General features: G+C 40.1%; 1 protein-coding gene across 3 annotated transcripts in view; it reads right to left on the bottom strand.

Annotated features, from left to right (window-relative positions):
- cpne9 (copine family member IX) overlaps positions 1-24,559 on the bottom strand; it is a 123,129-nt gene that overhangs the window by 29,968 nt on the left and 68,602 nt on the right. For all 3 annotated transcript variants that reach the window (XM_078949959.1, XM_078949958.1, XM_011476713.4), the window contains 8 exons: positions 10,400-10,463; positions 9,301-9,404; positions 7,649-7,753; positions 5,627-5,668; positions 5,355-5,430; positions 2,051-2,104; positions 1,488-1,549; positions 1,118-1,164 (listed from right to left, as the gene is read on the bottom strand). In XM_078949959.1, coding sequence (XP_078806085.1) covers positions 1,118-1,164; positions 1,488-1,549; positions 2,051-2,104; positions 5,355-5,430; positions 5,627-5,668; positions 7,649-7,753; positions 9,301-9,404; positions 10,400-10,463 — 554 coding nt within the window. The remainder of the gene's footprint in view (positions 1-1,117; positions 1,165-1,487; positions 1,550-2,050; positions 2,105-5,354; positions 5,431-5,626; positions 5,669-7,648; positions 7,754-9,300; positions 9,405-10,399; positions 10,464-24,559) is intronic.

Below are 24,559 nucleotides of genomic sequence, written 5' to 3'. Positions count from 1 at the left end.
TTCCTCATAACCGCTGCATCATGCATGGCAAATTGCATGTTTCATTAATATGAGGCCAAATACTGCAATACATTAAAAATATCAAGTCCTCAAATGTTCCGGTTGGGATTATATATCAAAAAAGGTCAACCTTATATTAGTCATAAATCTTGTTCTTTTTTCCAACTAAAGAACTTCTATTAACACAAAACAGAAACTTTTGTTAATATTAGTGAACAACTGGAGTGCTGCTGGTTTTCGGATTTTCCGGGTCCATGGAGGGTCGTAGAGAGAAGCGAGTGCGTAGAGAAAACTGTTGCAATCAACCAAAGGGACTGCATGGAAATGCGAAAACTGTGCCTAGTGGTTGAGTGACACGGCCTTTAACTCGTGTATGTCACTGTTTTTGGCAATTTTCTACCATTAGAGTCCAGTGGATTCAGTTTAACTAGGCGAGGAGGAAAAAATCTCACACCTTCATTTGGTTTGGTTTGACACAGTGTGGACATAAGACTAAAGCCAGGTGGACTAAAGTTAGAAAAGTTTAAAGTCCCATCAGTTGTCTCCACCGGTCTTCTGACTATCATATAAATGGCACCACTACACCTTATTTACTGATCATACATCTCACAATATTTTTTGTGGTTTCTTCAGATTTGTGCGTTTGGGCTCCTTTATTCCACTTAAATAAACTGCTTTGTTTTTATTCTGCTTTTTTGGACTTTTGGACAGTTTGTTGTGATTTTATACTATATTTTCCAGCAGGACATAGTGTGAAGATTTGGTTCAAACCATAATCTAGGTGAGCTCACCTGAGCTCTTGGGTATGAGTGCACTCTGGTTTGTTGCAGTCCCTTTGAAGTAAATGATGACACTGAGATTCATCGGCATAGACCTGTGTATCGTCTGTATATAGATGATTTAAATATCATGATAACATCACCAAATAGTTCATGGATTCTGAGGGACCTATATTTTCTGTGTCATAGTATCAAGTCCTGCACTGAATGATATTTAGCCAAACTATGGAGAAAAAACAAGACTTTGGTTTGAATGTTTTTTTTTAAAGACACCATCAAAATTAGCTAAAGTACACGTGTGCAAATATCATTTATATAAAACTATAACGGTTACTCACCATTGGATGCTGTGAAGTCAATAGCCACTGTAAAGTTCAGCTGTGTCCTGTTTTAGAGCAAAAAACAAAACTGCATTCACCTCCTTTGGTACAGTCTGTCCACGAACAACGTGCAACTCATTTCACTGGCGGAGCGACTTAATATGATGCGATTTCTCAGATTTATGGTTCAGCTGAGAAAAACCAACAGAATTTTTTTTTTTCAAATAGAAGCTTTTTAATGTTTTCTTCCACTCTTGAGAAAAATGAATACATTTTAAAGTTGATTAAAAAAGCGTTTGGGAAATCTTCTCAAGTCCTCTCACACGTATGACGGCACAAACAGAGCCCGCTGACATCCACTGAGAGACATCCTTCTTATTCCACTCACCCCCCTCGAATGAAATCTACAAAGGTGTACTCAGACTCCACTTTGAAGGACAGCAGTGTTACCTGGTAAACACACAAAAGCCCACAGTGAGAGTGACGGACCGACCAGGACGACTTCAAGGCTTCCTTTCATAGACTTTTATATCTCAGGGGAGACCAGACCAGGGTTCCTCATAGAATTAAAGGTCTCTTTGATTAAATGTATCATGAGTGTGGGTTTGAGCGACCCTGACCCTCATGAAGCCTTTAGGTATGTTGTCGTAGACCCTTTTCACAAATGTTTTGTTCCCAATCCTGTTTTTTCACCAGTGAAAGCTAAAAACAAACAAGCAGTCTGCCTAAATTCCTTATTTTTTTACGTATAATGTAATCAAATGGAAGCACATTACAAAAGATTTTGGCAAATGGTTGCAAACTAGTGAGATTTGGGAACTATATCACCTGTTTCATTCGTTAAGCAAAGATATGTACGAATAGCTGTTGGAACGGTCTAATCTGGATTTAAACAAACTGAGTTAAGTGTTCATCAGCGAGCAGGAAACAGGAGGAGGGACAGAAACGTACTGTTCCAGAGTTGATGTATTTCTTCTTTTTGCCTTTTTTCTTGGGATTTAATACCTGAAAAAGAAGAAAAGTGAAAAAAATGATTTATAAAAATAAGATCTCTGATTGCAGAACTCTTTGAAGTGTCATTGTGCTTCCTTCCTTCTCATTCTCTTCTTTTTTCTGTCTTCTACATTCTCACATGAGACATTTTTCTTTTCCATTTCAATCATTTCTAGGATTCCAGTGTTTTCTTTAAATGGAGTACATGACTTTACATATCTGCAGGATTTAACGTGATTTAATAAAAAATAACTTTTTTCATTCCTATAGTTATTAGCTTTTTGCTGTTTTCTCACATTTCTGTTTCTGTTGTTTTAAACTAACATACAACCTGCTAAAAAAAAAAAAAACTTCTTCTTCGATGTCTCATAGACCAAAAGATTCGTAAAGTGTGTTACAAGTTCAACTTTATTGTAAAGGTTTAAACTAAGAATGATTTGCTGTCACATTTTGATGAGCTTTTTCATTTTACATGAAAATGAAAATATTTTCAAAGAAACAACAGGAATTTTCCTTTTTCATGATTAAGATTTTGTAGAGTAAGAAGAATGGAAGAAAACAGAGATCTAAAGTCTCCTCTGATGCTTTTTTGCAGGTCAGAGTGCTCCAAACTCACTGAAACGTCAACATTTTAACAGTTTGCAGAAAACCAGCTGAAGCAAAATTCATAAAAGTATTAAAGGGCTTTAAAAAAAAACGAAATCTGTTCCCCTATAGCCTCCGGAAAATCACTTGAGTGTGGATAATAAGAGTAAAGGTTTTTTTTTTAAAGAGCATAAAGCTTGTCTCCTAAGCAATAAAGTCAGTTTATGTGTTCAGTATGGACTGATGAGAGCAGATTTACATAAATATAATGAAGGCATGCATCACTTTCCAAGATTTTCATCTCACCAAAGAGACCAGGGGGTCGGTGAAAAGTGAAATTAAATAACACTTCCATCCGAGCCTGTGGGGGGGGGGGGGGGGGGGGTTATTATGATTTCTTTAGCTGCTCTGTCTTTTATTTTATTCTTTACCTGACTGCATGGACATATGTCGAGTTAGGAATGATGAGTGAACAGAGAGAAATTAAAACTTTCCACCTGATCATCAGGTTACAACGAAAAAGTTCTGCCAATGGTATTTAGAGAGGAGTCCCAGTGAAGCATCCCAGAGGGTTCGGCTCACTAAGGCCCAGTGCCAATTAACAAACCTTATCCACACAGAAATGCCTTCAGATTTGCATCCAGCAGATCAAGACGACGTGTAAAACATCGGCATGAACACATGTGCAATATTAAATTCCAAAAGACTCCAGTCAGAGTCCTTCGACGTCAACACAATCTTCAGAATAAAGAGGAAATCATCAGACCGTTTGAACGAATAGAAATTAAATATATCCAAACGTTAACACTGTAACACTTAATAAATGTGCAGCTGCAGTTTGCAAAAAGAAACATGACCTGCTTTTTATAGAGTTTTATCTAATGAAGGACATGCTAACTTTGCAGGAACTCTCGTCTTAATATAAACGTATAGACCTCTCTACTCTTAGAAATATTAGTTTTTCTTTTATCTTTAATATTTTAAGATATTTTGATTATTCTATTTAACCTGAGCAGCCTGGCTAGGTCTAAACAAAAGCACACCTTTGTATTAAAATGAATTAGAACATCATTAAGAAACACTAAAAAAAGATGTTGTCTGACAAATAAAAATATTCATATTTCTAGTCTAGAGTCTAAAAATGATGGAAGAAGCCATGGATTCAGAAGCAGCCGCCATCTTTAGGAGACCCAGCAAAGCAGATTCCTGTTGATTTTCCTGTTTGAGGAGTTAAAACGTTTTTAAAAAATCCATACGATCTGCTGGGATCTCACCTTCTTCATCCCAATAAGCCGTACATGTTTTAGAAGTGTTCACTACAACCTCCCGCAAAAAAAGAATGCGTGAGAACATTTTCTCTCCATGGGTGCACTGTGTGGTTATGACCTTGATGTTTTGTGTATGTCCCGCGTCAGCCCGTATCTACCTGTCAGGGCAGTTGTGATTAAGGATGAACTAATCTTCAGATGCACCCCTGAAGGCCGTGTCACTCAGCCGCTACGTACAATTTGTGCATATTGCATGAATAAAAACTGGCCAGACCTAATTATACATGAAAAAAGTGAGAAAACTTTTGGTTCGTTGTGTGAAATTTTCACAGATGCATCACGAATGAACCACGTTAAAACCAAGAAAGAAAGAAAAAAAATTGAATAAAGGAAAAAATAAATTAAAAGTAAATAAAAAATAGAAAAATAAAAACAAACAAAGGAATAATAAATAATTTTAAAAAGTAAAAATTAACCGCCTGCAAAACCACCAGCCAGCATCCACGCCCGACGCACCACCCACTCAGCCGCACGACACTGGATGCCACTCTGCGCCAGACCTGACCCCACGCCCGGACAGGCCGGATGGGGGGGTGCAGGACACCCCCACTCGGTATATACTGCTGGGGAGGTGAAAGATCAGCTGATCCTCATACTCGTCACACAATACGCCAATTGTGAGTGAACCGTGCGTGATTGTTGTCATATAAAAGTTATACATTGGTGGAACATGCGTGAAAAGTCCATTTCATACATATGGAACGGTCATGGGGAACCGCAAATTTGTGTATGCATCTGTCAAAAATCACGCTCAATTGCATTCGATTCTGATCAGCTCAAAATCGATTCACGTAAAGACCCGTCGGCCGAAACTCTCGATGGACATCTGTGCACATCGACAAATGACAGATGCAAGCAACATCTATGAATTATGTATATCCAGGATGCAACCTTCATATGTGGAAAATGTGCGTAGCGGCTTTGTGATCCTGGTCCATAAAACTCCTGCTTTTCTCCCGGTCGCCCTGCTGGTGAATTAAGGACCGCCCACAATCCCTCAAACTCGTTCCCTGCTTTCTCTAAACCTTCACATCCAGCACTGATTAACCTCAAAACTGTTGATGGTTATTGTTTACATATTGCAGTGCTATAACCGTTTACTTTTTGAACTTGTATAATATGTAATGAATGTACATTTAGAATATATGTTTCTAAAGCCCCACTTTAAGCAATGATGAGAAGGTGAGACTGATTCTTTTTATGTGTTGACACCTATTTTTATCAGCCGCTCCGAGCCGGAAATTTCATTCCAGATCAGAGGAGGTCGTTTCAAAAGATGTTGAAAATAATCTGATTAAATATGAGAAGAGCTAAAAAAAAAAACTAAAAAAAACTGTGCAGCAGCTCACCTCGTAGACGTTGAATTGGTTTTGCCCCCGAGACAGCTCTCTGTAGCTGGTGGTGAACTCTCCAATGAAGTCGTGTCTGCAGATGGAAAGTAGAATGCAGCAGAGTTCAGCCGTCCGTCTAAACTGTGGTTCTTATCAGTCTTTGCTTGGGTTTTTTCTTCTGTTTGATGTGCTTTTCCCACTCACCTTCCACACACACACAGACTCTACATGAAACATTTAATTTCTTTTTGACATTTAGGAGGTATTAGTGCGAATCACGAGGCTTTTACCTTCCATCTCGATCCCAGTCGTAGACGTCTACCTTCACAGTCCTGAAATAAAAGAAAAAAGAGGTTTTGTTTTAGAAGAAGTCCATGTAAGACCTGAGTGGATGGAGGCATTGCATACTCATTTCATAAATAATGACGCTCTGAGGAGAACTGTGGGCGCATTTCTGGTATTATGCGAGCTCCATGCCCTGAGCAGCTTCCAACCAAAGAAAATGATCAATTTCACAAGTTAGCAAGAAAAGTGAGTGTTAGGTTCATGCACTGCTGAGGGAAAAATGCAATAGTCTGGATCCTTTCAGGTGTTTTAATCTAATTAGCATGCCTAGCATAAAACTGGCAGTAAAGCTCGGAACTCTCTGGCAGCTCAGTGAGTCATTCTGGAGGACATTGGTGACTTTATGCATTGTTGGGAATAGTCTGTGGTTAGAAAATATTTGTAAACGGCAGCTTGAATGCAAATTGGGTCGGTGTGTTGACCCAACACAGGCTGAGCAGACAATTCATGGGAACAGCTGGTCATTTTCAGGTCTTCTGAGATGCCAAAGAACACACATGCCTCAAGGTAAATGAGGTAAATATCCTCATGGAGACTGACAGAGGATGAAAAGCTGTGAGATGGCTCCTCACAAGGATCCAGACTTCGTTAAGAATTTCAATCACGACCACAATTTAAAGATGAAATTCTTATGAACACCCCCCCCCCCCCCTAACATTTCTTAATGTTTGGATGTTACATTTTTTTAATCACATTTCAGCTGTCTTATAAAATAAAAAGAAACTTCCAGCTCAAGAGATGATTGGAGAGGGACTTTAACGTTTAAAATGTTGTGATTTGTGGTTTAAGAAGCGAGATTCCAGAAGCTCGCAGGCGTCAAACTAACTATTTTAAAGAATAGAAACACTGAAATAAGACTCCTGTGGAAGAAATTCCAAAAAAATCCAACTGAACTGGTCAAAACAACACAACACTGAGGGAGAGCAGGCCTGACACAAAAACAATGACTCAGTAGGAGTGGATATATGAGGACAGGATTACAAACTAGACGCAGGTTTAGACATTACTAACTGAATTCCAGCTGGTAAGACTGACTGGTTTGAGAGAATAATCATCAAAAAAATGAGAAGATGTGCTAACACAGTTAGCCTCAAGAAGAATATTTTCTTTATTTCCCTCAGGTTTTTGGTTTTTTTGGCATCTTGGAAAACAGAAAAAAAGTACAGAAATTCTGCAAAAAAAACTGAAAGTCATTAAAAAAAGAGACAGAAAACAAATTTGACTGTAACCTTCACTTTGGAAAATTTGAAAATCTACTTGAAATGACATTAATTAATAAGAACCAAAAATGACAAAAGATATAAACATACCACCTGTGCAGGAAAGGTTTTAAAGACTTTTCTGTTCACTTTCTACTTTTTTGCAGCAGAAACGTTTGCTCCATTCTTGTGTTATTTTGATGCAAATCGGCGGGGGCCCGCCTGCTCATGCGCCTCGGGGGACAAGTCCAGGCCGCGCTAACAGACGGCGACATGCAGCAGTTTGCAGCGTTTACTCTGATTTAGTCCGGCGTGGGTGTTTCACAACAACATCACCTGCAATTCTTCAGCCTGCAATTTTCCTAATTCCTGACTCCTGATGTGATGAGCTATTGACAGGAGATCAATCAGAAATCCTGCCACAGAGAGTGCCAGTGCTAATGAATCAGCAGCCGCCGTTGTGAGGAGGTCAGAATTGATGTGCGCACGTGCACGCCTGACAGCAGGACATCATTACTGACTCGCAGCTCTCATTTCAAATGTATATATAAGGCGGTTGAGTGGAAACAGAGTCAGTCTCAATAACACCAGTGCTGGTCTCTGGAACACCACGACCGACTGCTGGCATTATTCTGACCGCCCCCGTGACAGGCGATGCCATCCACCTTTCTGAGTGTGAGTAAACCCCAAACCTGACATCAAAATGTAAAACTATGCAGTCCTGAAACAAAAGTTTGTGAGGGAAGGTTGTGCAAAGTGTCTTCTGACCTGTCATAGTCGCCATTGCACAGGGCTCTAACAGGGATGGTGAAGGGCTGCCAGACGGGGTTCAGCGTGTTCTTGATCACTTCTGTCTTGTGGCAGATGGTGAACCTGTCGGTGAATCAACAGACATGAGGCTGCGAAACTGAGAGAACAGTTATGGCGCTCACCTGTGAAGACGATCCCTGCAGAAAATCAGGAAATGATCAAAAAATAAGAAGTGAGGTTCAGCCGTTGGCATTTGAGCAAGGCACATCTTCAAAAGAAGAAAGATATCTTAAAAAATTGTGTTATTGTTTTTTTTCAACGTGTAACCAAAGCGGCTCAGTCAGATCGTTTTTAATGGATGGATATTCTGGGGTTAGCACTCTCTTTGCCTTTTTCTGCAGTATCCAATTTTCCACTCACACTCTCCTTTTTGCTGCACCAAGTGGTCGGCAAAGGGCTCAGCCCTAAATTTAGTGCTACCTTTAATGGAAAGGTAGCACTTCAGATATTTACTGAAAGTGGGTTCCAGCAGAGAGCCTCTAATAAAATATAAAAATCATAGAAAACCATCTTTTCGAATTCAGATGTTTCATATTTAAGCCCCAAACAGGAAAATGCTAATATAATGTTAATTGCATAACAGTCCTGTTATACAATTGACTTCATCAGGAGGTCTTGAAAGAAATAAGAAAATGGACAGGAGAGAAGGTCTGAATGGAATTGGTTAAGTTTCATTAAACAAAGAAACTGCTGAGAAGCAAAAACAGAAAAAATGATGCACGGATGGACCTTTAAACCTTTGCACAAATATCCTCAGAGAAAACAAAAAACCTAAATTTGAGCGACAGTTAAACATGGTGGTGGTAGTGAGATAAAATGGAAATGATCAAACTCTGTTTTCTACCAGGAAAGCCTTAAAAAGAATGCATTTTTTTTTGTTTTGAGCCTAAAAAAACTTTGGTTTTATAACAAAAAATGATCCAAACCCAGCAGCAGGTTTACTTCTGAAGAGAACAAAAGTTCAGATCAAGATCAAGATTCTTAAGCCTGACTAAAGGCCGCGTTAGCTACACTGTCGCTACGTACAATCTGCTGATTGTCCACATTTCAGTCTTTCTTTCTGTCTTTTTTACAGTATAGCATACAGTATAGTATAGCATAGCATTTCTCTCATGAAGCAATAAAAAATCTGACTTTTTCTCTAAAATGAGTTATTTTGAATTTTGACAATTTTACATATTTATTGATCAATTAATGATTTTTTTTTAAGTATCAAAATCTTACAAAGACATATTTTCTGCCTTTACCTTCTAACATATGTTTGTATTTAAAGAAAAGCCCTGTTCCCACGTTACGCCAACTGTCAGAAATTGGTATTTGTTCCCTATAACTGCATTTTTGAAAATACGAATCATTGTAAAAACTCTTTCCAACTTCAAAAAAGTTCTTTTTGGTGATTTTGTGCTCAGGGAGCAGTGTGGAGGTTTAACGTGATCTATGAAAAGTGAAATCTGAAAAGCTCTCTTGAAACACCCCCTGAAGCTTTTATCTGTTCACGTCTGAATAATGAACAGACTGTGCCCACAAGCAAAGCATGAACTTTTAAAAACATCGCCATAAAAATGGGCTTCTTCTGCTGCAGAAACATTATCAGGACTGCCCACACTCACGTTCCATCCTCGTTGCTGCGATAGAAAACCAGGAAGGGGTCGGACTTTCCAAAAAAGTCCTTCTTATCCAGCTTGTTGGCACACAACTGCATGGTAGCGATGTCCTGGAGGGGAAGACAAGCACTTTTCAAAATAGTTATGGTTCTGATGCAATTTTTGCTTTAAAGTCTGCAACTTCCTTTCCTCAGGAACTGATTTTGGGGCAACAAAAGGCTTGTGCATGAATTCTGTGTAACAGTTCTGCAACGCTGAGAATCCACCAAACAATGAGGAGCATTTGTGCACAAATGTGGAGCAGAAGCCGCAGCAGCAACGCTTGACTTTGATAAGATATGCATGAATAGATTACTGTCTCCCACTGTTTTAGGAAAATTACTCATTATATTAGAGCAAAATATATCTTATTAGAGGATGTCTGTGAGAAATTCATATGTATGAGAGGCTACAGCCGTTAATGAGGAGCCCTGTTTTCCTGCTTTTGAGCGGGTCAGGTTTGGAAATGGGAGGGAAGGAAGGAAGGAAGTAAAGGGAGACTGGTAAATAATGAGATTTCTGACTCAATTTCTCCTGAGAAAAGGCATCATGGGAAAGTTAAGCTTGCCATTGACAGCATTTGGATCTTGTTAGCAGCAAAACCTCCCAGTGTAGCGATGGTAAACAGAACTGCGATAAGCCTGTTCATATATTGGTCCCTGGAGTGCACACATGCAAAAACATAAACCTCTGGAAGTACCTGACTGGCTGGTCTGTGTCAACGTACAACTGTGTCAGAGTGAAGCTGGCTGGCAGGTTATCTTAAATGCATTTGGAAAAGTGTGAAAAAAAGCTCTGGCTAACGAAATATCAGCAGTTTGTCATGGAGGAGGATGGCATTTTCCCAACATTGGTTTCGCTCAGCATATTTCATAATGGTTTCCCCACAGCCTGCATATGCATGGCTGTGTTGGGTTTTGTTTCCGTGTGTGGGAGGAGAAGAATGCAATCTGCTACAACAACACAACCAGTGCTGATCAAAAATGCACACACTGATAACATTCGGGCTACATTTGGGCTTTGTGTGTGTTTGTGTGTGTGTGTGTGTGTGATTGTGTGCACTGACCCTGCAGTTACTGAGCTCCTCCGCAGTCAGGATAATGACTCCACACTTCTTCCCTGGAATCCCACTGAGAGTGTGAGGAGAGAAGGAGAGACAGAGGGAAACACAGCAAAAGGTGGCAAGTGTATCACCACATTATTAGGAAAAGTGCAAAGCAGATGTCATTTATGGCTGTAAGCTGTTAGTGCACCAGCCGACAGCCCAGCATGCACTGCCATGTTTTCGTGAAAGCCCTTCTCACAAACACAGATGACTGAGCTACTTTTTATTTTAAAAAAATAAAATTGTGCTTAAGTCCAAAAACACCTCTTTATACCAGAGTTAAGAATTCGTGGACGTCCTCTGAATGTGAAATCAATCACATTTCAAACAGGTGTGAAGAGTGTTGAATGGCCCCCATTGATGCTTCTGATACCATCAGATATTTATCAGATGTGCTCTTATCATTGATGCTCAGCAGAATGACAAGAGCTGACTGGGAGGAAAAGTAAGGGAGAGGGTTCTGGACTGTCATCAGTATCAGCTCCCAACGGCTTTGTTGAAATTCACTCACTTCTTAGAGCACTATATCAGGCGTTTGCCATTTTTTTGGGGTGTCTGAATCCATACTTTCAAGATGCAGTGGTTTGGAAATTTTGAAAAAGTCTTTGCAAAAAAACTGAAAAACCAGCATTGATGTTCACTGTTTTGGCAAAAAAGGACCAGAATGCATTGTGTTTGTCATTACGTTATTCTTATTTCTATAAAGACGACCGACCGACCGACAGACAGATTTCACTTTTGTTACCACCTTGACCAAAAATCAATATGACTTCAACAAACAGTGACCTAAAAACAAAGTGATGAGGCTACAAAGAGTTGATAAACCTAATTTTGCAGGTCCGGAGCCTCAGTATGAGCTGGTGAACAGACAAGGACTGTTGGACATCATCAGCAGCTTTAGTTGGTGTCGTTTCATAGCTCAGTTAATTGCAGGAAGTTTTTGTGGCTTTCTTTACACTTTTCATGATATAAAGTCTAACATAAAAATGATTTTTGCCTCAAAGCTGGGCTTGAAATAAGGTCAGCTTCATGTCAATATAACATTTAGAATCCCTTTTCTAGGAACACCTGTGAGCTCCTCTGAGACCCAAAAGCAGACGTTCAGCTCAGAACTTTCCTCTCACAGGCTTCTGCATTTGGAAGCTGTGACTATCAGAGAACCGACGACTTCTGTGTTTGTTTATGCCCGAGGTCACAGTGGGAGGTAGAGTCATATTCAACTGCAATACAGTGTATTAACTACCCAATAATAACTCCAATATTTTAGCCCAACCTTTTTGAAATGAAGGAAATATGTATTTAATGCAAACAGATATTGCGAAATCTGAACAAAAAGCTCATTAGTATCCACTGCAATCAGTTGGTTGTGATTGATAATGCACTTCTAGCACCTTTCCTTGTTTCTCTCTTTACTGGCTCTTCTGCGGACACATTTTTATGACTAGCAGCTGTTAAAACAGGTGGCTCGACAAAAACCTGCTGAGACTCCAGAATAGCTTTCTGCTTGGTTCATTTTAGGGATAAACAGTGAGAAGAAATGAAGAAAAAAAGAAGAAACACTGCAGGACTTGATGAGAGGACAAATGAGAGGTATGTACATTTAAATCAGTGAGGGATACATTTTTCTTTGATAAAAACAGCAAGGCATTCCACCAATCAAAATCAAAGCATTTTGTTGTCTGAATTAACATGCACAGTCATTCTTACCACACCTGTGTGCAATGGCACACTGATTGAAAAACACTGATTTAGACAGTTTTGAAAGGTGATGTAGTTCCTCTTTATATCTTTCATGATGGTGTAAAGCAGGGGTGTCAAACATAGGTGGTTTAGTTTAGTCCGGCCCACACATGCAGAGTAAAAATAATAAGGATGTTTAAAATTCTTGTGCCCCAAACAGCAGTCGACCTTTTCCAACACAAGACTGTCAAGGATTACAACTGCAGATACAACATCTCTGAGGAGACTTGGGCACCAAATGAAGAATCCAGTCATTTATTGTATTTTTGCTCACTATTGATGAAAGCACCGACATCACAGATGTGTTCAACTGTGCATATTTATTAGAGGTGTTGAACAAACCATCACAGCGGACACAGCAACAGATGATGACATAGTCAGCTCTCTAGTTACTACTGTGGACAATGTTGGAGTGAATTGGTCATGTGATGTCTGTCTGATCACTGATGGCGCCCCATTAAAGGTCAGGAAGAAGGCAAGTCTTGCCACAAAATTCAGGCAGCAAGCAGGAAAAGATTTTTGGACGTTTCATTGTGTTTTTCTCACTTGAATGACAGTAAATGTGTTTCTGCACAGGATCCGAATCCTGATATTGGTGGCCTGGTGAAGTTTTAGGAGAAAAAGGGAGGTTCATTCCAAATTCTTATGTTCAAAAATGTTTGCAAGTTTAATTTGGCTTGTTTTTAAATGATTTGGACATTTACATCTTGGGCAGGGTCTTCCTTAGCCCCTCTTGAGTTTATCATTGGGATTGCTTCAGTATTCATTCATTCATATTCTTAACCGTTTTTCCCTTTCGGGGTCACGGGGCTGCTGGAGCCTATCCCGGCCACTTGTGGGCAAAGGCAGGGGCCACCTGGACAGGTCGCCAGTCTGTCGCAGGGTAGAATGTCCACAAACACACACCCATTCACTCTCACACCTAGGGACAATTTTAGAGTTGCCAATTAACCTATGAAGCATGTTTTTGGACGGTGAGAGGAAGCCGGAGACCCCGGAAAGAACCCACGCATGCACGAGGAGAACATTCAAACTCCACACAGAAAGGTCCCCCATTGATGTAGTTTTTCACGTCCCCCAGCCGGGTCTTGAACCGGAAGCCTTCTTGCTGTGAAGCAAGAGCGCTAACCACTGCGCCACCGTGCAGCCTTTTATTTAAAGTGAAAATAATTTTATTTAATATCCATTGGCCTTTGTGAATGAATGTGTAATAATAAATTATTAGGTTACCATGTTGGTTGAGGCATGTTTTCTAATTGAGTAAATTAACTAAAACAAAGCTTTTATTTTGCTTTTATGTTACTGGTCCGGCCCACTTGAGATCAAACGGGTTGACTGTGACCCCCGAACCAAAATGAGTTTGACACCCCTGGTGTAAAGGGTTCATGGTTAAAAAGAAATTGGGTACAACTCCAGTTAAGCCCAAAGTGGTTCCATTGCCTTTGCTAAAATTTTACTTAGATGTTTTCATTCAACCAGAAAGTTTCTCTTTCATTGGAAATGACAGGAATCTCCCCAAAGATGGGATACAAAAGTACACAAACGTACAGCTTTTGTTTGCATTTGAGGAAACAAGCAGAAAACTGGGAAAACGTCTGTCACTAAAGGACTACATTCACACTGCATGTGTGCAGTTGGGCCAACAATCTCTCATTAAACAGGAACTACGTTTTTCTCATGAACTACATTTTTTTCAAGGATGGATCCCCTGTAAAATATTCTTGTATCTAAACACCTCCTAACCTAGAATTGTCCAGCTCCTGCCCTACAGTGTCACAGCTCCTGACAGGAGGGTTTGAAGAGAAGCAGATCTGTTTCCCTCTCGGCCTGGATTTTGACATCCCAGCACCCATTGTAAAGCACCTTTCATTTGTGCAGCATTCATTACCAGAAGGTACCTCTAAGGCAATTCAAAGTGATTCACAGAGACCGAAGTTTAGGCAGCTATGAGGCAACTAAAAACTGAAAGAAAACCAAATAGCAAAAGGGATTGGCAGCATCTGCGCTAAACAATCTAATTAAAACGAAGATATTTAAAGTTGGAAAGGAACCTTGAGGCACAACACTGAGCTCACTCAATATATACCTGGAAACCTTTTAAAATTACTCCACATCTGTTGTGCAGGGGGTTTCAAATGAACTAAAAATTAGGGAAAAAACTAAAGACTTACTTCCAAGGATTTATGACTCAACTCAACATGACTGCAGATTTGACAAATTATTCAATTAATTGTCGTTCTACTGCTGAGGTTCTTGAGGGGAAATTACAGGTGTTGCCTTGAACACGTGTGCTGTGGCCTGGACTCTGGTATGTTTTTTGAAACTTAAAACCAGAAGTCTACCGCCAAAAAAAAAAAAAAAAAAAACCTGAACCATGTAAATATGATTCATAAAAATGTTTTGTAGAAATCTTAAATACACTTCAAAAGCTGTCAAGTAAATAAAGGTAAATATATTCATATTTAGAACCATTACAGACTTGTGGACTTAATGCTCACAACGTATTCAAGTCAAGTTCCAAGTCTGTATCTGTCCAGTCAAGAAAGTATCCTGATGTTCTGCAACAGTGTCCCTACCTGTTAGAGACTTAAATTTCTGTGATACTTGGAGAAAAGACAAGGTTTTACTCACACTTAGGCAAAAACGGTCAGTAAACTTAAAAGTCACAATCCTTGGCAAGTAATTCTGCACCCAAAATATCATCTCATAGGTCACCTGACTGGCTCATGTTTCCCACATTTTCTGCCTAGCACTGTTGAATAAATCAAACAAATCCAAGAAGTGCAATAGCTCGAACACATGCAATGATTTGGATGCTGACAATGTCTTGGTCTATTCTAAAAAATGTAAGGACCTTAAAGACCTAAAATAAGGAAATTCGGAATCCAAATAGACAGCCTTTGGTTAAAAATCACAAGTAATATAAAACTATCAATTACAGCCCAATGATATGATTATTTAACTTAATGTTAATGTGTTTAAATTAAACTCAATAATAATGATCCTTTTTATTTAACACACTTTTCATGAAACCCAAGGACACTTTACAAAAGAAAGGTTAAAAATAGACATTAAAGCACAATAAATATAAAAGACAAAAATCAAAAGTGAATCAGGATGGGAAGGCAGAAACAAACAGATGAGTTTTGATTTGAAAGTTGGAAGACAATCTATTATGTTATGGATATCAGGAGGGAGGGACTTCCAGAGTTTGGGAGCCGAGCAGTTGAAGGCTGTGCTTCCCATAGTGACGAGTCGGGCCGGAGGAACAGAGAGCTGAACAGAGGAGGAGGACCGAAGAGAACGAGAGGGGCTTTTAATATGGATGAGGTCGGAGACATAAGGAGGAGCCATGTTATGGAGGGCCTTAAAGGTGAACAGGAGTTTGAATTGGATTCTGGAGGTTATGGGGAGCCAGTGCAGCTGGTGGAGAACCGGGGTGATCTGACTGAAGGAGGGGGTTCTGGAGATGATGCGGGCAGCTGAGTTCTGGACCAGTTGAAGCTTATTGAGGGTTTTTTGGGGGAGAACAAAGGGGAGGGAATTACAATGAAAGGGAAGGTTGGAAATTGGACGGAGATTACTGAATAAGTTGGGATCTGAACCAGGTTGTTTTAGGATTGGTTTAACAGCTGCCATTTTAAAAGGGATGGGACAGTACCAGATGATAGAGAGGAATGAATAATGGCGATAATAAGCGGAAGGAGATAGGGGAGGTAGGCTGTAACTAAGGATGTTGGGAGGGGATCGAGATAACAGGTGGTAGGTTTGGATTTAAGGATGAGGGAGGAAATTTCATCGTGGTCAGGCAGTTGAAAGGAGGAAAACATATGATTGAGGGGAAAAGAGTCAAGGATGGGAGGAAGGAGAGAAGAGCTAAGCTGTTGATGGATGACTTGAATTTTCTGGTTAAAGAATGACATGAGGGAGTTACAGGTTTCAGTGGAAAAGAAATGCAAGGGGAAAGAGTCAGGGGGGTTTAAGATAGTGTTTATCAGAGAAAAGAGAGTTTTGGCGTTGCCTTTGTTTTTGGAGATGAGTTCAGAAAAGTAGTTTGTTAATAACAATATCAATTACTTGTTAGTGGGCTGCTAGAAGTTGAAGCTGGGGTAACTATGGTTCACTGGGGTTCTGTCCTCTTTTCTCATCTACTTCTACCCTCCCTCTCTTCTCTATTCTTGATCATTATTTATCATTTAGTTCTCCATGCCTCTGTTGGTGCAGTGCGATTCATGTACTCTCCCTTTTTTCCCTCTCCCCTCCTGGGGAGTGGGAGTGCTTCCAGATTCCAGTTGGCTCATCCGTGACCGTGTACCTCGTCCCTTGCTTGTCTCTGCTCCTGCTCCTACACCTGGCTGTGGATCCTGTCTCCGGCTTGACTCGCGCCCCCGACTGTCCCCCCAACTTCGTCTGGAGGAAGGTCGTCTGCTGGACTTTAAATATGTATTTGTAGAGATAGATAAGTTAATTCTTCTCTATAAGTTCTGTCTGTTCGCCTGTTTGTCATGGGGGAGGATCCCTCCTTCATGTGGGCAGCTCTGAGGTTCCTTCATTTTTTCCGGAATTTTTTTTTTTTTTTTTTGAGTTTTTCCTTACTGCGAAGGGGGGTCTAAGGGCAGGGATGTCCAGTTTAGCTTAGTCAGTTTGTTAGTTCAATTTAGTATTCTCCCATTGAATTCTATGTATTCCTGATCCTTTTGATTTTATGTTTAACTTTTTCAATTACCGATACGAAGCCCATTGAGACGACTGTTGTTGTGAATTTGGGCCATACAAATAAAATTGAATTGAAATTGAACCCTTAGAGGGGCAAGTCCAAAACAAGTGTCTGGTGGTGACTCCTAGTCAAATCAAGTCCTTTAGCAATGTTAGCACTCTGCGACGAAATGGCGACCTGTCCAGGGTGTACACCACCTACGCCCAGTAGCTGGGACAGGTTCAGGGAACCCAGAGACTCTGAAAGGGGCACAATGGGTGTGGAAAATGGATGGATGGACAGTAACGTTACCAGCAAAATTGTGGATCATCTGCAGAGGTTTGCTTCTGCAGGTTGGTAGTCCTATTAGAAGATCACTGATTGGCGAGTGTTTGAATAATCAAATGGGTTGAGCAAACGGTAAGGCAGAATTTGATATTCGGTATTGTAAAAGTACAAACGTTCTGTGAATCAGCCGGTGAAGTCCTTTCGACAGTGAACTGCTCTGATTCACATTTACATATAAAGGAAAGAAGGGGAAGAGAAAGCCCTGGAAATGTTCCTAATCAAGTGTTTGAAATTAGTGATTGTTGACCTCCAGTGAAGGCGCCAGTCTTTTCCAGAGTGAAAAGATGGGTTTAGAATTTTATCTTCACTCTAGACCTTGACTAAATCAGAAGAACAGCTTTTTTTCTGCTAACAAGCTCACATTCCAGAAGAATAACTGTGATTAAAATGCAAACCACCTGCTTTTTCCAGCCTCTTTGGACAAATTGAACTAAAAAAAAAGGCTTCTTTGCTGATTTGTTGCTTCCTGGACATTTGAGCAAATTCTGGCCTAATTCCAGCTGCAGACCTCTTTATTTAATACAGTCATTTCTTTTTAAATGTAAATATTGTTAACTTGGAAATTTAAAGTTCATTTACTATTTTTCGTCTGTTTTATAACAACTGTGAACGTCTTTTTTTTTCTTTTCACCAGAAATAACAAGTAAAAGTAAAAGCACTGTGTGTCTCAACCCCAACAGTTTGTTTAAACAGACACAGTTGTGCCGATGCAGTCGTCTGCAGTGTCTTCCCTCCGACGGGCTCAAGGTTACAGCTTGTCATGGTGGTTTCTTGGACTCCTTTGGCTTCTCTCTTGTTGAAGCTCAAGGTGTTCACGGTGAAAGGAAAACTCTTGTAGCCTCACAAAAGGGGGGAAACGGAGTGAAACAAGATGCTCAGTGGAAGTCTGAATGAGGGATGTGGAAAAAGAAAAAGAAGAGAAGGCAGTTTGGGAGTGAGGGGAGAAATATTAGATTACAATTGTGTCGACAGCCGAGCACAAAAGAGCCACGGCTGAGCGCTGCTTCATTAAAATGCATGGGACTGTCAAAGGAGGAGGAAGGGTGGGAGGGAAGGCATGTCGATGGAACAAGAAGCAGAGATGAGGTAATAGAAGAAGAGTTTAAAGGACAGTCCTTATTTAACTGAGTATTTAAAAACATGACCTTTGGGAATGGGTTTGTACACCAACAAGTCTTTGGTTTGACCGATGACAGAACCGCTTCAACAAGTCGCTGTAAAGAATAACATTGATTTGTGAAGGACATGAACAGTAGGTGAGGGAAAGGTTGTTTTTTTTATTCACTAAATCATGAACAGTTGCTGGCCCTGCTGTCGTCACCATTTTGGTTCTATGGGATGCCACCAACCCCTGACTTATTCAAAACAGGCAAAAACCAGAAGGACGGCGTGACCTGACAGCTGCTGGAACAGCCAGTAAAGAATTTCAAATCAATCAAAAGACCACGCCCGTTTCCAGGAAATCTGGAGGTCAAATAAAAGAAAAAAACAAGATTTATAAAAATTTAACCCATGTTAAAAGCAGAAAACCAGGTTAAATCAGTCAATTCGAATCGATGATGACTTATTTTATGGGCTTGTCCTTTTTCTGTGCAGGCTACATGCTCTGTAAAAGCAGTTCTTTTGATTTATCCAACAGCCTGTCTGAACATTTAGAGAAGCACGTTTTTGGTTCTGACTCTAGGTTTTATTTTATAGCTGCAGTATTTCTTTTTTTTTTTACAGATGATATTGTGGTGTTCTCCTATAAAACAGGGAGACATTTGCTCATGACTCTACTTTGGCTCTAATTGTAAAACATAATCTGTAAATCTCTGCTAAATGCTAATGGTCCAGTCAAATAAAAATATTTATTGTCCAGGTACTTCGGGCCGCAGCGGACATATAAACAATAAAACCCGACTCTTCAGCAGCTGAACCGCTAACATGACGAATGAGGCTTGCAGCCTCTGTAACCTTCAGCCAAGAAAGTTGCTGTCATGGCAACAGAGATGACTGACAGGTTTTACAAAATCTCAGATGATGACATGTTCAGCAATTTCTTACAGCTTTGGAGTCATCTACACTATCGATTTACCTAGAAATGACTTTTTCAGTTATTTTTTTTTACAAAATTCTTCTCTTCTTCTTGTTTCACCATAACAAGCTGCTGCTCTTGTAGGAGCACATTCGTTCAATTGAAATCAGTGAGTCTGAAATCACTCGGTCCTTCAGTTATCAAGGTAAACATGCATTTCTCCAAACGATCTAGCTTGTCTGAGCTTCTTCTTCTCATCCTGGAGAGGGAAAATGCAACAGAAATGAAATTAGTGGATTTTTAATTTTTGATTAAATCCTACTTCATTTCGACACTTGGGGTCATAAAGTTTAACTTACTGTGTTTGTTAGTTTTTAATTTTGTTTTTCATGAAAGGTCAGTTATTCTCGAACCACCACTGGAAGTCCAGAAGTTAATGACTGCAGATTGACACATCTATTTTTAAGTATATGGAAGGAAGCATGTTTTTGGTTTTTCCAATTCCTGAAAAGTTTTTTAAAAGTTTCTGCTCTGCCCAGTGTAAGCGAAGCTGATGCTCCAAGATCAAGGTGCAGGACGGAGCATGTCAACACGGTGCAGCTCCATGTCAACATGGTCAGTCCTCTATTGACAGAACAAAATTTAGGTCTGGTGACAGGAAGGGTCTTCTGACAGTGTCCCCTTCAGGGAGTTGACAGATCGGGCCTCCTTCTGCAGAAGGAGGCACATGATGACCATCAATACTCAGGGTTCTGAATGGATACAAGCATTAATGATTCACTGCTCAAATACCAGCAGCTGGACTGTGGACAAAAGCAACAGGGGCTCCTGATCCGCCCAGCTCTTTCCCGACCACAGCTCCTTGAGCACCGAGGATGCCATTACCAGAGCCAAACCGGAGCTAGAGGAGGTGCACATGCTCATCAGCTCACCTGTGACAGATGGTCTGCTGCACAGATGATTTGTTGGAATCTGTCTGGACAAGGCAAACAGGAAGGATACATGACAGTCAACAGAATGAGGCATGTGTCTGCCACTGTGTGATGGGATGCTGTCAACCTGTCAGAGCTGTAAAAAGGAGCAAAATTTTATATTGTAAAAAAATAAAAAATAGTGGACACAATATCAGGGTTTTCTTCCTGTTTGAGTTTCATTTATTTATTTTACCTTCCTGTTTGATTTTTAAAAATCTTCTCATCTGCAGTTTGGATTCTGCTTCATGTCGCCTCATCGAGGCTCTGTTCTCAGTCATCTTAGATTTAAGGCTGGCTTTAAAATAAAGAACCAACTAATCAAAAATCTTTACTTAGTAAAGCAATATTATTTCAATAAATCAATACAATGTTATTGCAGGCAAGAGGCAACTCGGGAGCAGGAAGAACTCAAACAAAAAAGGTATAAAGTTCAGTAAAATGGTTTAAAAAAAAGAAAAAATTACAATAAGCCTGGGCAAAAAGACTTGCAAACAAGTAGCTAGAAAACTAAAAAAAAAAAAACATGTTAGTACAACAAGCCAGAAAAATACAAAAGATTTTGCGATGCTGGAGAATTCTTTAAATACTAAAATAAATTAAAAACAATGCAAGCAGCTAAAAGCCCCACTCCGATCATCTTTTAAACTTTCTCAAAAGCAATCCCATTGATCTTTTAATTGTGATTATGCTGTTTTTAGCTAAAATAAAATAAATAAAATAAAGTGTTGTTTTCTACGACATAGTTTCTGCAGAGCAGCAAGATTTTAGTAGAAGTTCACCTCTGAGTTGTGGGTGGAATTTTTGCATGGAAGTAAGCCTCCGCTGATATCCGTTAATCCAGTGTTTTTCAACCTTTTCTGAGCCACGGCACACTTTGACCTTAAAAAAAATCCCGCGGCACACCAGGATCCAAAAATTAAAAAAAAAAAAAACCGGAGAAACTCATAGTCTGTATTGATCTACAGCCCCTCCACAATCTCACATGCATTTTTTAGATAATTGTTGCAGAAAAAGCTGGAAACTGCAGCTGTTTTTTTCTAAAAAGATGCAATAAAAGTTAAGTTAGAAGATGTAAAAACAGTTTGATGTGTGTTCGTTGATTTCAAGACGTTTAACAACAGATCTCCTTGAGCGCTGTCACTCTCACAACCCAATGCATCATGGGAGATGTAGTGCATTAAACGGCCGGCGGAGATCGCGTCTCTGAGCTTTATTGTTTTGTTCACTTGTTCCACTGTCTGACATCGGATTCTGTGGAAAGCTACACCGCTAAAGACTAGCTTTAGCTAGGTATTTTTGTTAGAACTGAGCGACTTTACGAGCTAAATCGGGACAAGGAAGTGAATACTTTAACCACTTCTGATTGGTCAGACTGATGACATGTGATTAAGCTCCCCAAGAATGATTGGTGGAGACAGTTAAAGGGGCGGGACTTTTCCAAAATACAGCCGGAGCTGCAGCTGAATCGCGGTACGTCATTCTTATCAAAATGTCTTTAATAAAATAAAATAAACGCAAAGAAAAAGTATTTTACGATCTTTTATATTCCTAACTCCTCAGTGTTTTATCATGGCCTGTTTGGATGAACACAGAGCTGAAATCCTGGAGATGGGAAATGTTAAATTTTTCAGTTAATGAGGGCAATTTCCCACGGCACACTAGTGTGCCGCGGCACACTGGTTGAAAAACACTGCCATAATCCCTTTGCTTACTGCTACCTAACATTACCCATGCAACAAAAATGATGATGAAATATCAGAGCTATCCAGCCCTGCAGTTTTGAACCAGATGCCGGCTTAAACGGGGAAAACAAAGACGTTCATGGATCTATTTGTCTTCAAGTGGATGCATCAGAATGGAGCAAAGCAGGGAGCCTGTGGCCTCGCCCAGCCTATTTTCTACGTAACAAAGACGATATTTTTCAAAAGGCATTTTACATCTGCTCCTGATTCACAACAATATAAAAGAAATACTCAGAAATAGTCCTCCATCATCAGAAAAATGAAACATGTTAAAAAAAAAAACACACAGTTGACACAAAAAATCTGGGAATCAAAACTATAACATTATTTTTGAAGTGATCCTCAGATTTCTGTTTGCAGTGTACTCTTGTGTTTAGTCCTTCTAGTTTCCATTGTTTTAATGGATATGTGTTAAAGAAATGATCACATTTAGTCTTATATGCAGCAACATTTCGACATTTTCTATAGTTACATAACCTGTCTCTAAAATACTGAAGTAGTATATAACCTGTATGACAACCCACCTCCAGATCCCTTTGTGCTTGTGATTCTAGTGCAGTTTGGAAGTTGGGGCTCATTCATAAATGTATTTTTGTGTATGACTAATTCTGAACTATTGCACTCAAATAAGTGACAAGCTCGGGGCAGCAGAAACACAAAATGAGCTCAGAGCATTGTGTGTATTGTTACGTATAATTTTAAATCAACCTCAAAAAGCAGACTGTGAATAGTGAATAAATGGCAGGGGGAAAAAACTTCTGTTGTTTCCTGCAAGAATTCAACATTTCAACATTCAACATTTGCATTTGTGCTAAAACAAAAAAAAAGACAACAGTTCATTTGCAAAAACCCTTTCTCCCTTTCAGTTTCATGTTTGATTATGAGATGACTGCTGCTCATTTAAACACATTCAGTGGGTTTTGCTTCAGAAAGATCAAAGAGCCAAAAGGAACCAGAACCATTTAGAGTCCTGAGAAGTTCCTGTGTGAGATCCTGTGTGGGAACCTCTCAGACTTTCATTTCCTTTTACCAATCCTCTCCTGTCTGAAGCAAACATGCTTGTCCGTATTTCTTTGACATGCTAATTTCCACCAGCAGCCTCCAGCTGCTCACACGGTTTAGAGACAAATTGTTGTTGAAGCGGGAACGTATTTGAGGTTAGCTCAGTTTCAGCAGCAGCTCGGTTAACAGAGCATAAAAGGATGCTTTCAGATTTTCTGCCAAAATCAGCAAAACTGAATCCTCCTTTTTTAAGGACGCCCCATTTCCCATTTTATTATCATGTTGTGGTTGCATCTGCTGCTCTGTCCCACAGCTTTGTCCAAAGCCAACACAGGCAAAGCTGCTGCCCGCTGAATATTTCAGCCGAGTCCCAGTTCACTTTCGAAATAAAGCAGAATGTAGAACACCAGCCTCATCAAAACAGCTCTGACAAGCTTTGATAATAAAGAGAGTAGCAGCAGACATGGCTGACGGAGGATGAGGGAGAAGAAGGGGAAAAAAGGAGCCGCTGTGCTCAGAAAACTAATTCAAGGATGAGGAAAAGAAAAAGAGAGACGAGTGTGTGAGTCGTGCATGGCTCGCTTTTAAAAATCCACTGCCTTGCATGACGTACTTTTCAGGTCGATGGATTCCCTCGCTCACACCGCCTCCCAGCTGTAACGGGCAACAGCAGTGAGAGAATTATTTATGAACCTATCGACATGGCGCTGCCAGCTGAACACCCGCCAGTTAACCCGCCGGAAATAAAAGCTGGCTGGACTGTGGAGTGTCTGCCCGGGCCCCGGACTGCTCGCAGGCTGAGGAGCAACAATGACGCCATGCTGCTGCCAGAGACTTCGGGGAGCTTTCCAAGTTTAATTTGAAATTCTCCTCTGGCTGCAGAGACGATTTGAAGAGCAAGAGGAAAACAAGCAGGAATTTAAGAGCACTGCTTTGAGATGCTTTCTCATAAAGAAATCAATAATTCACGCAACCGTAGGGAAATTTGAAACAGAAACACGTTCCCGTCTCATCAAGTGGATTTATCCATAAAGTGCTAAAACTAACAAACCTCTATGAAAACAGAAACTACCTTCAACTCAACCTTTGCAAATCTGAATTCAGTTTCTCCTGCTGCACTCAGACTTTATTACCGGCTGATCGAGAAACCACTTACATAGAGGCAAGGTGAAGCAAGATCAAGATCAGGCTGTCGTCTTAAGAAATGCAAGAGCAGGTGAGAAGCAAACTCTGAAGGAGGTTTCAAAGTCTTTCAGACCCCAGAGAACCTCAAAGAGAGCCGTTATCCAAACCTGCAGAGAAGATGGATCCTTGGAGAACCTTCAGGAGTGACTGACTGACCAAAATGACTCCAAGAACCCAACAAGGACTGATCCAGGAGGTCATGAAAGAAGATGAAAAGAAGTGCAGGCTTCACATGACTCAGTCAGAAAAGCTGCATTTCAATGTTTGGTTCTGCCCAACTCGGTTTTAATCAAAATGTAATCACCTAAGAATCAAAGTGGGCAGGTTTGTTTTTGGAAGGTAGCCCAGAACTTAAACTCGTTTGTCATTGTGTCGTAATGTCACTAATATGAAGAACAGTAAAGTCATGGTGATGCT

This window comes from Oryzias latipes, chromosome 7 (assembly GCF_053564925.1).
Source record: "Oryzias latipes strain Hd-rR chromosome 7, Olatipes_Hd-rR_3.1".
NCBI lineage: Eukaryota > Metazoa > Chordata > Actinopteri > Beloniformes > Adrianichthyidae > Oryzias > Oryzias latipes.
The sequence above is the reverse complement of the archived record's forward strand: the minus strand, read 5'-3'. Positions and strand labels throughout refer to the sequence as shown.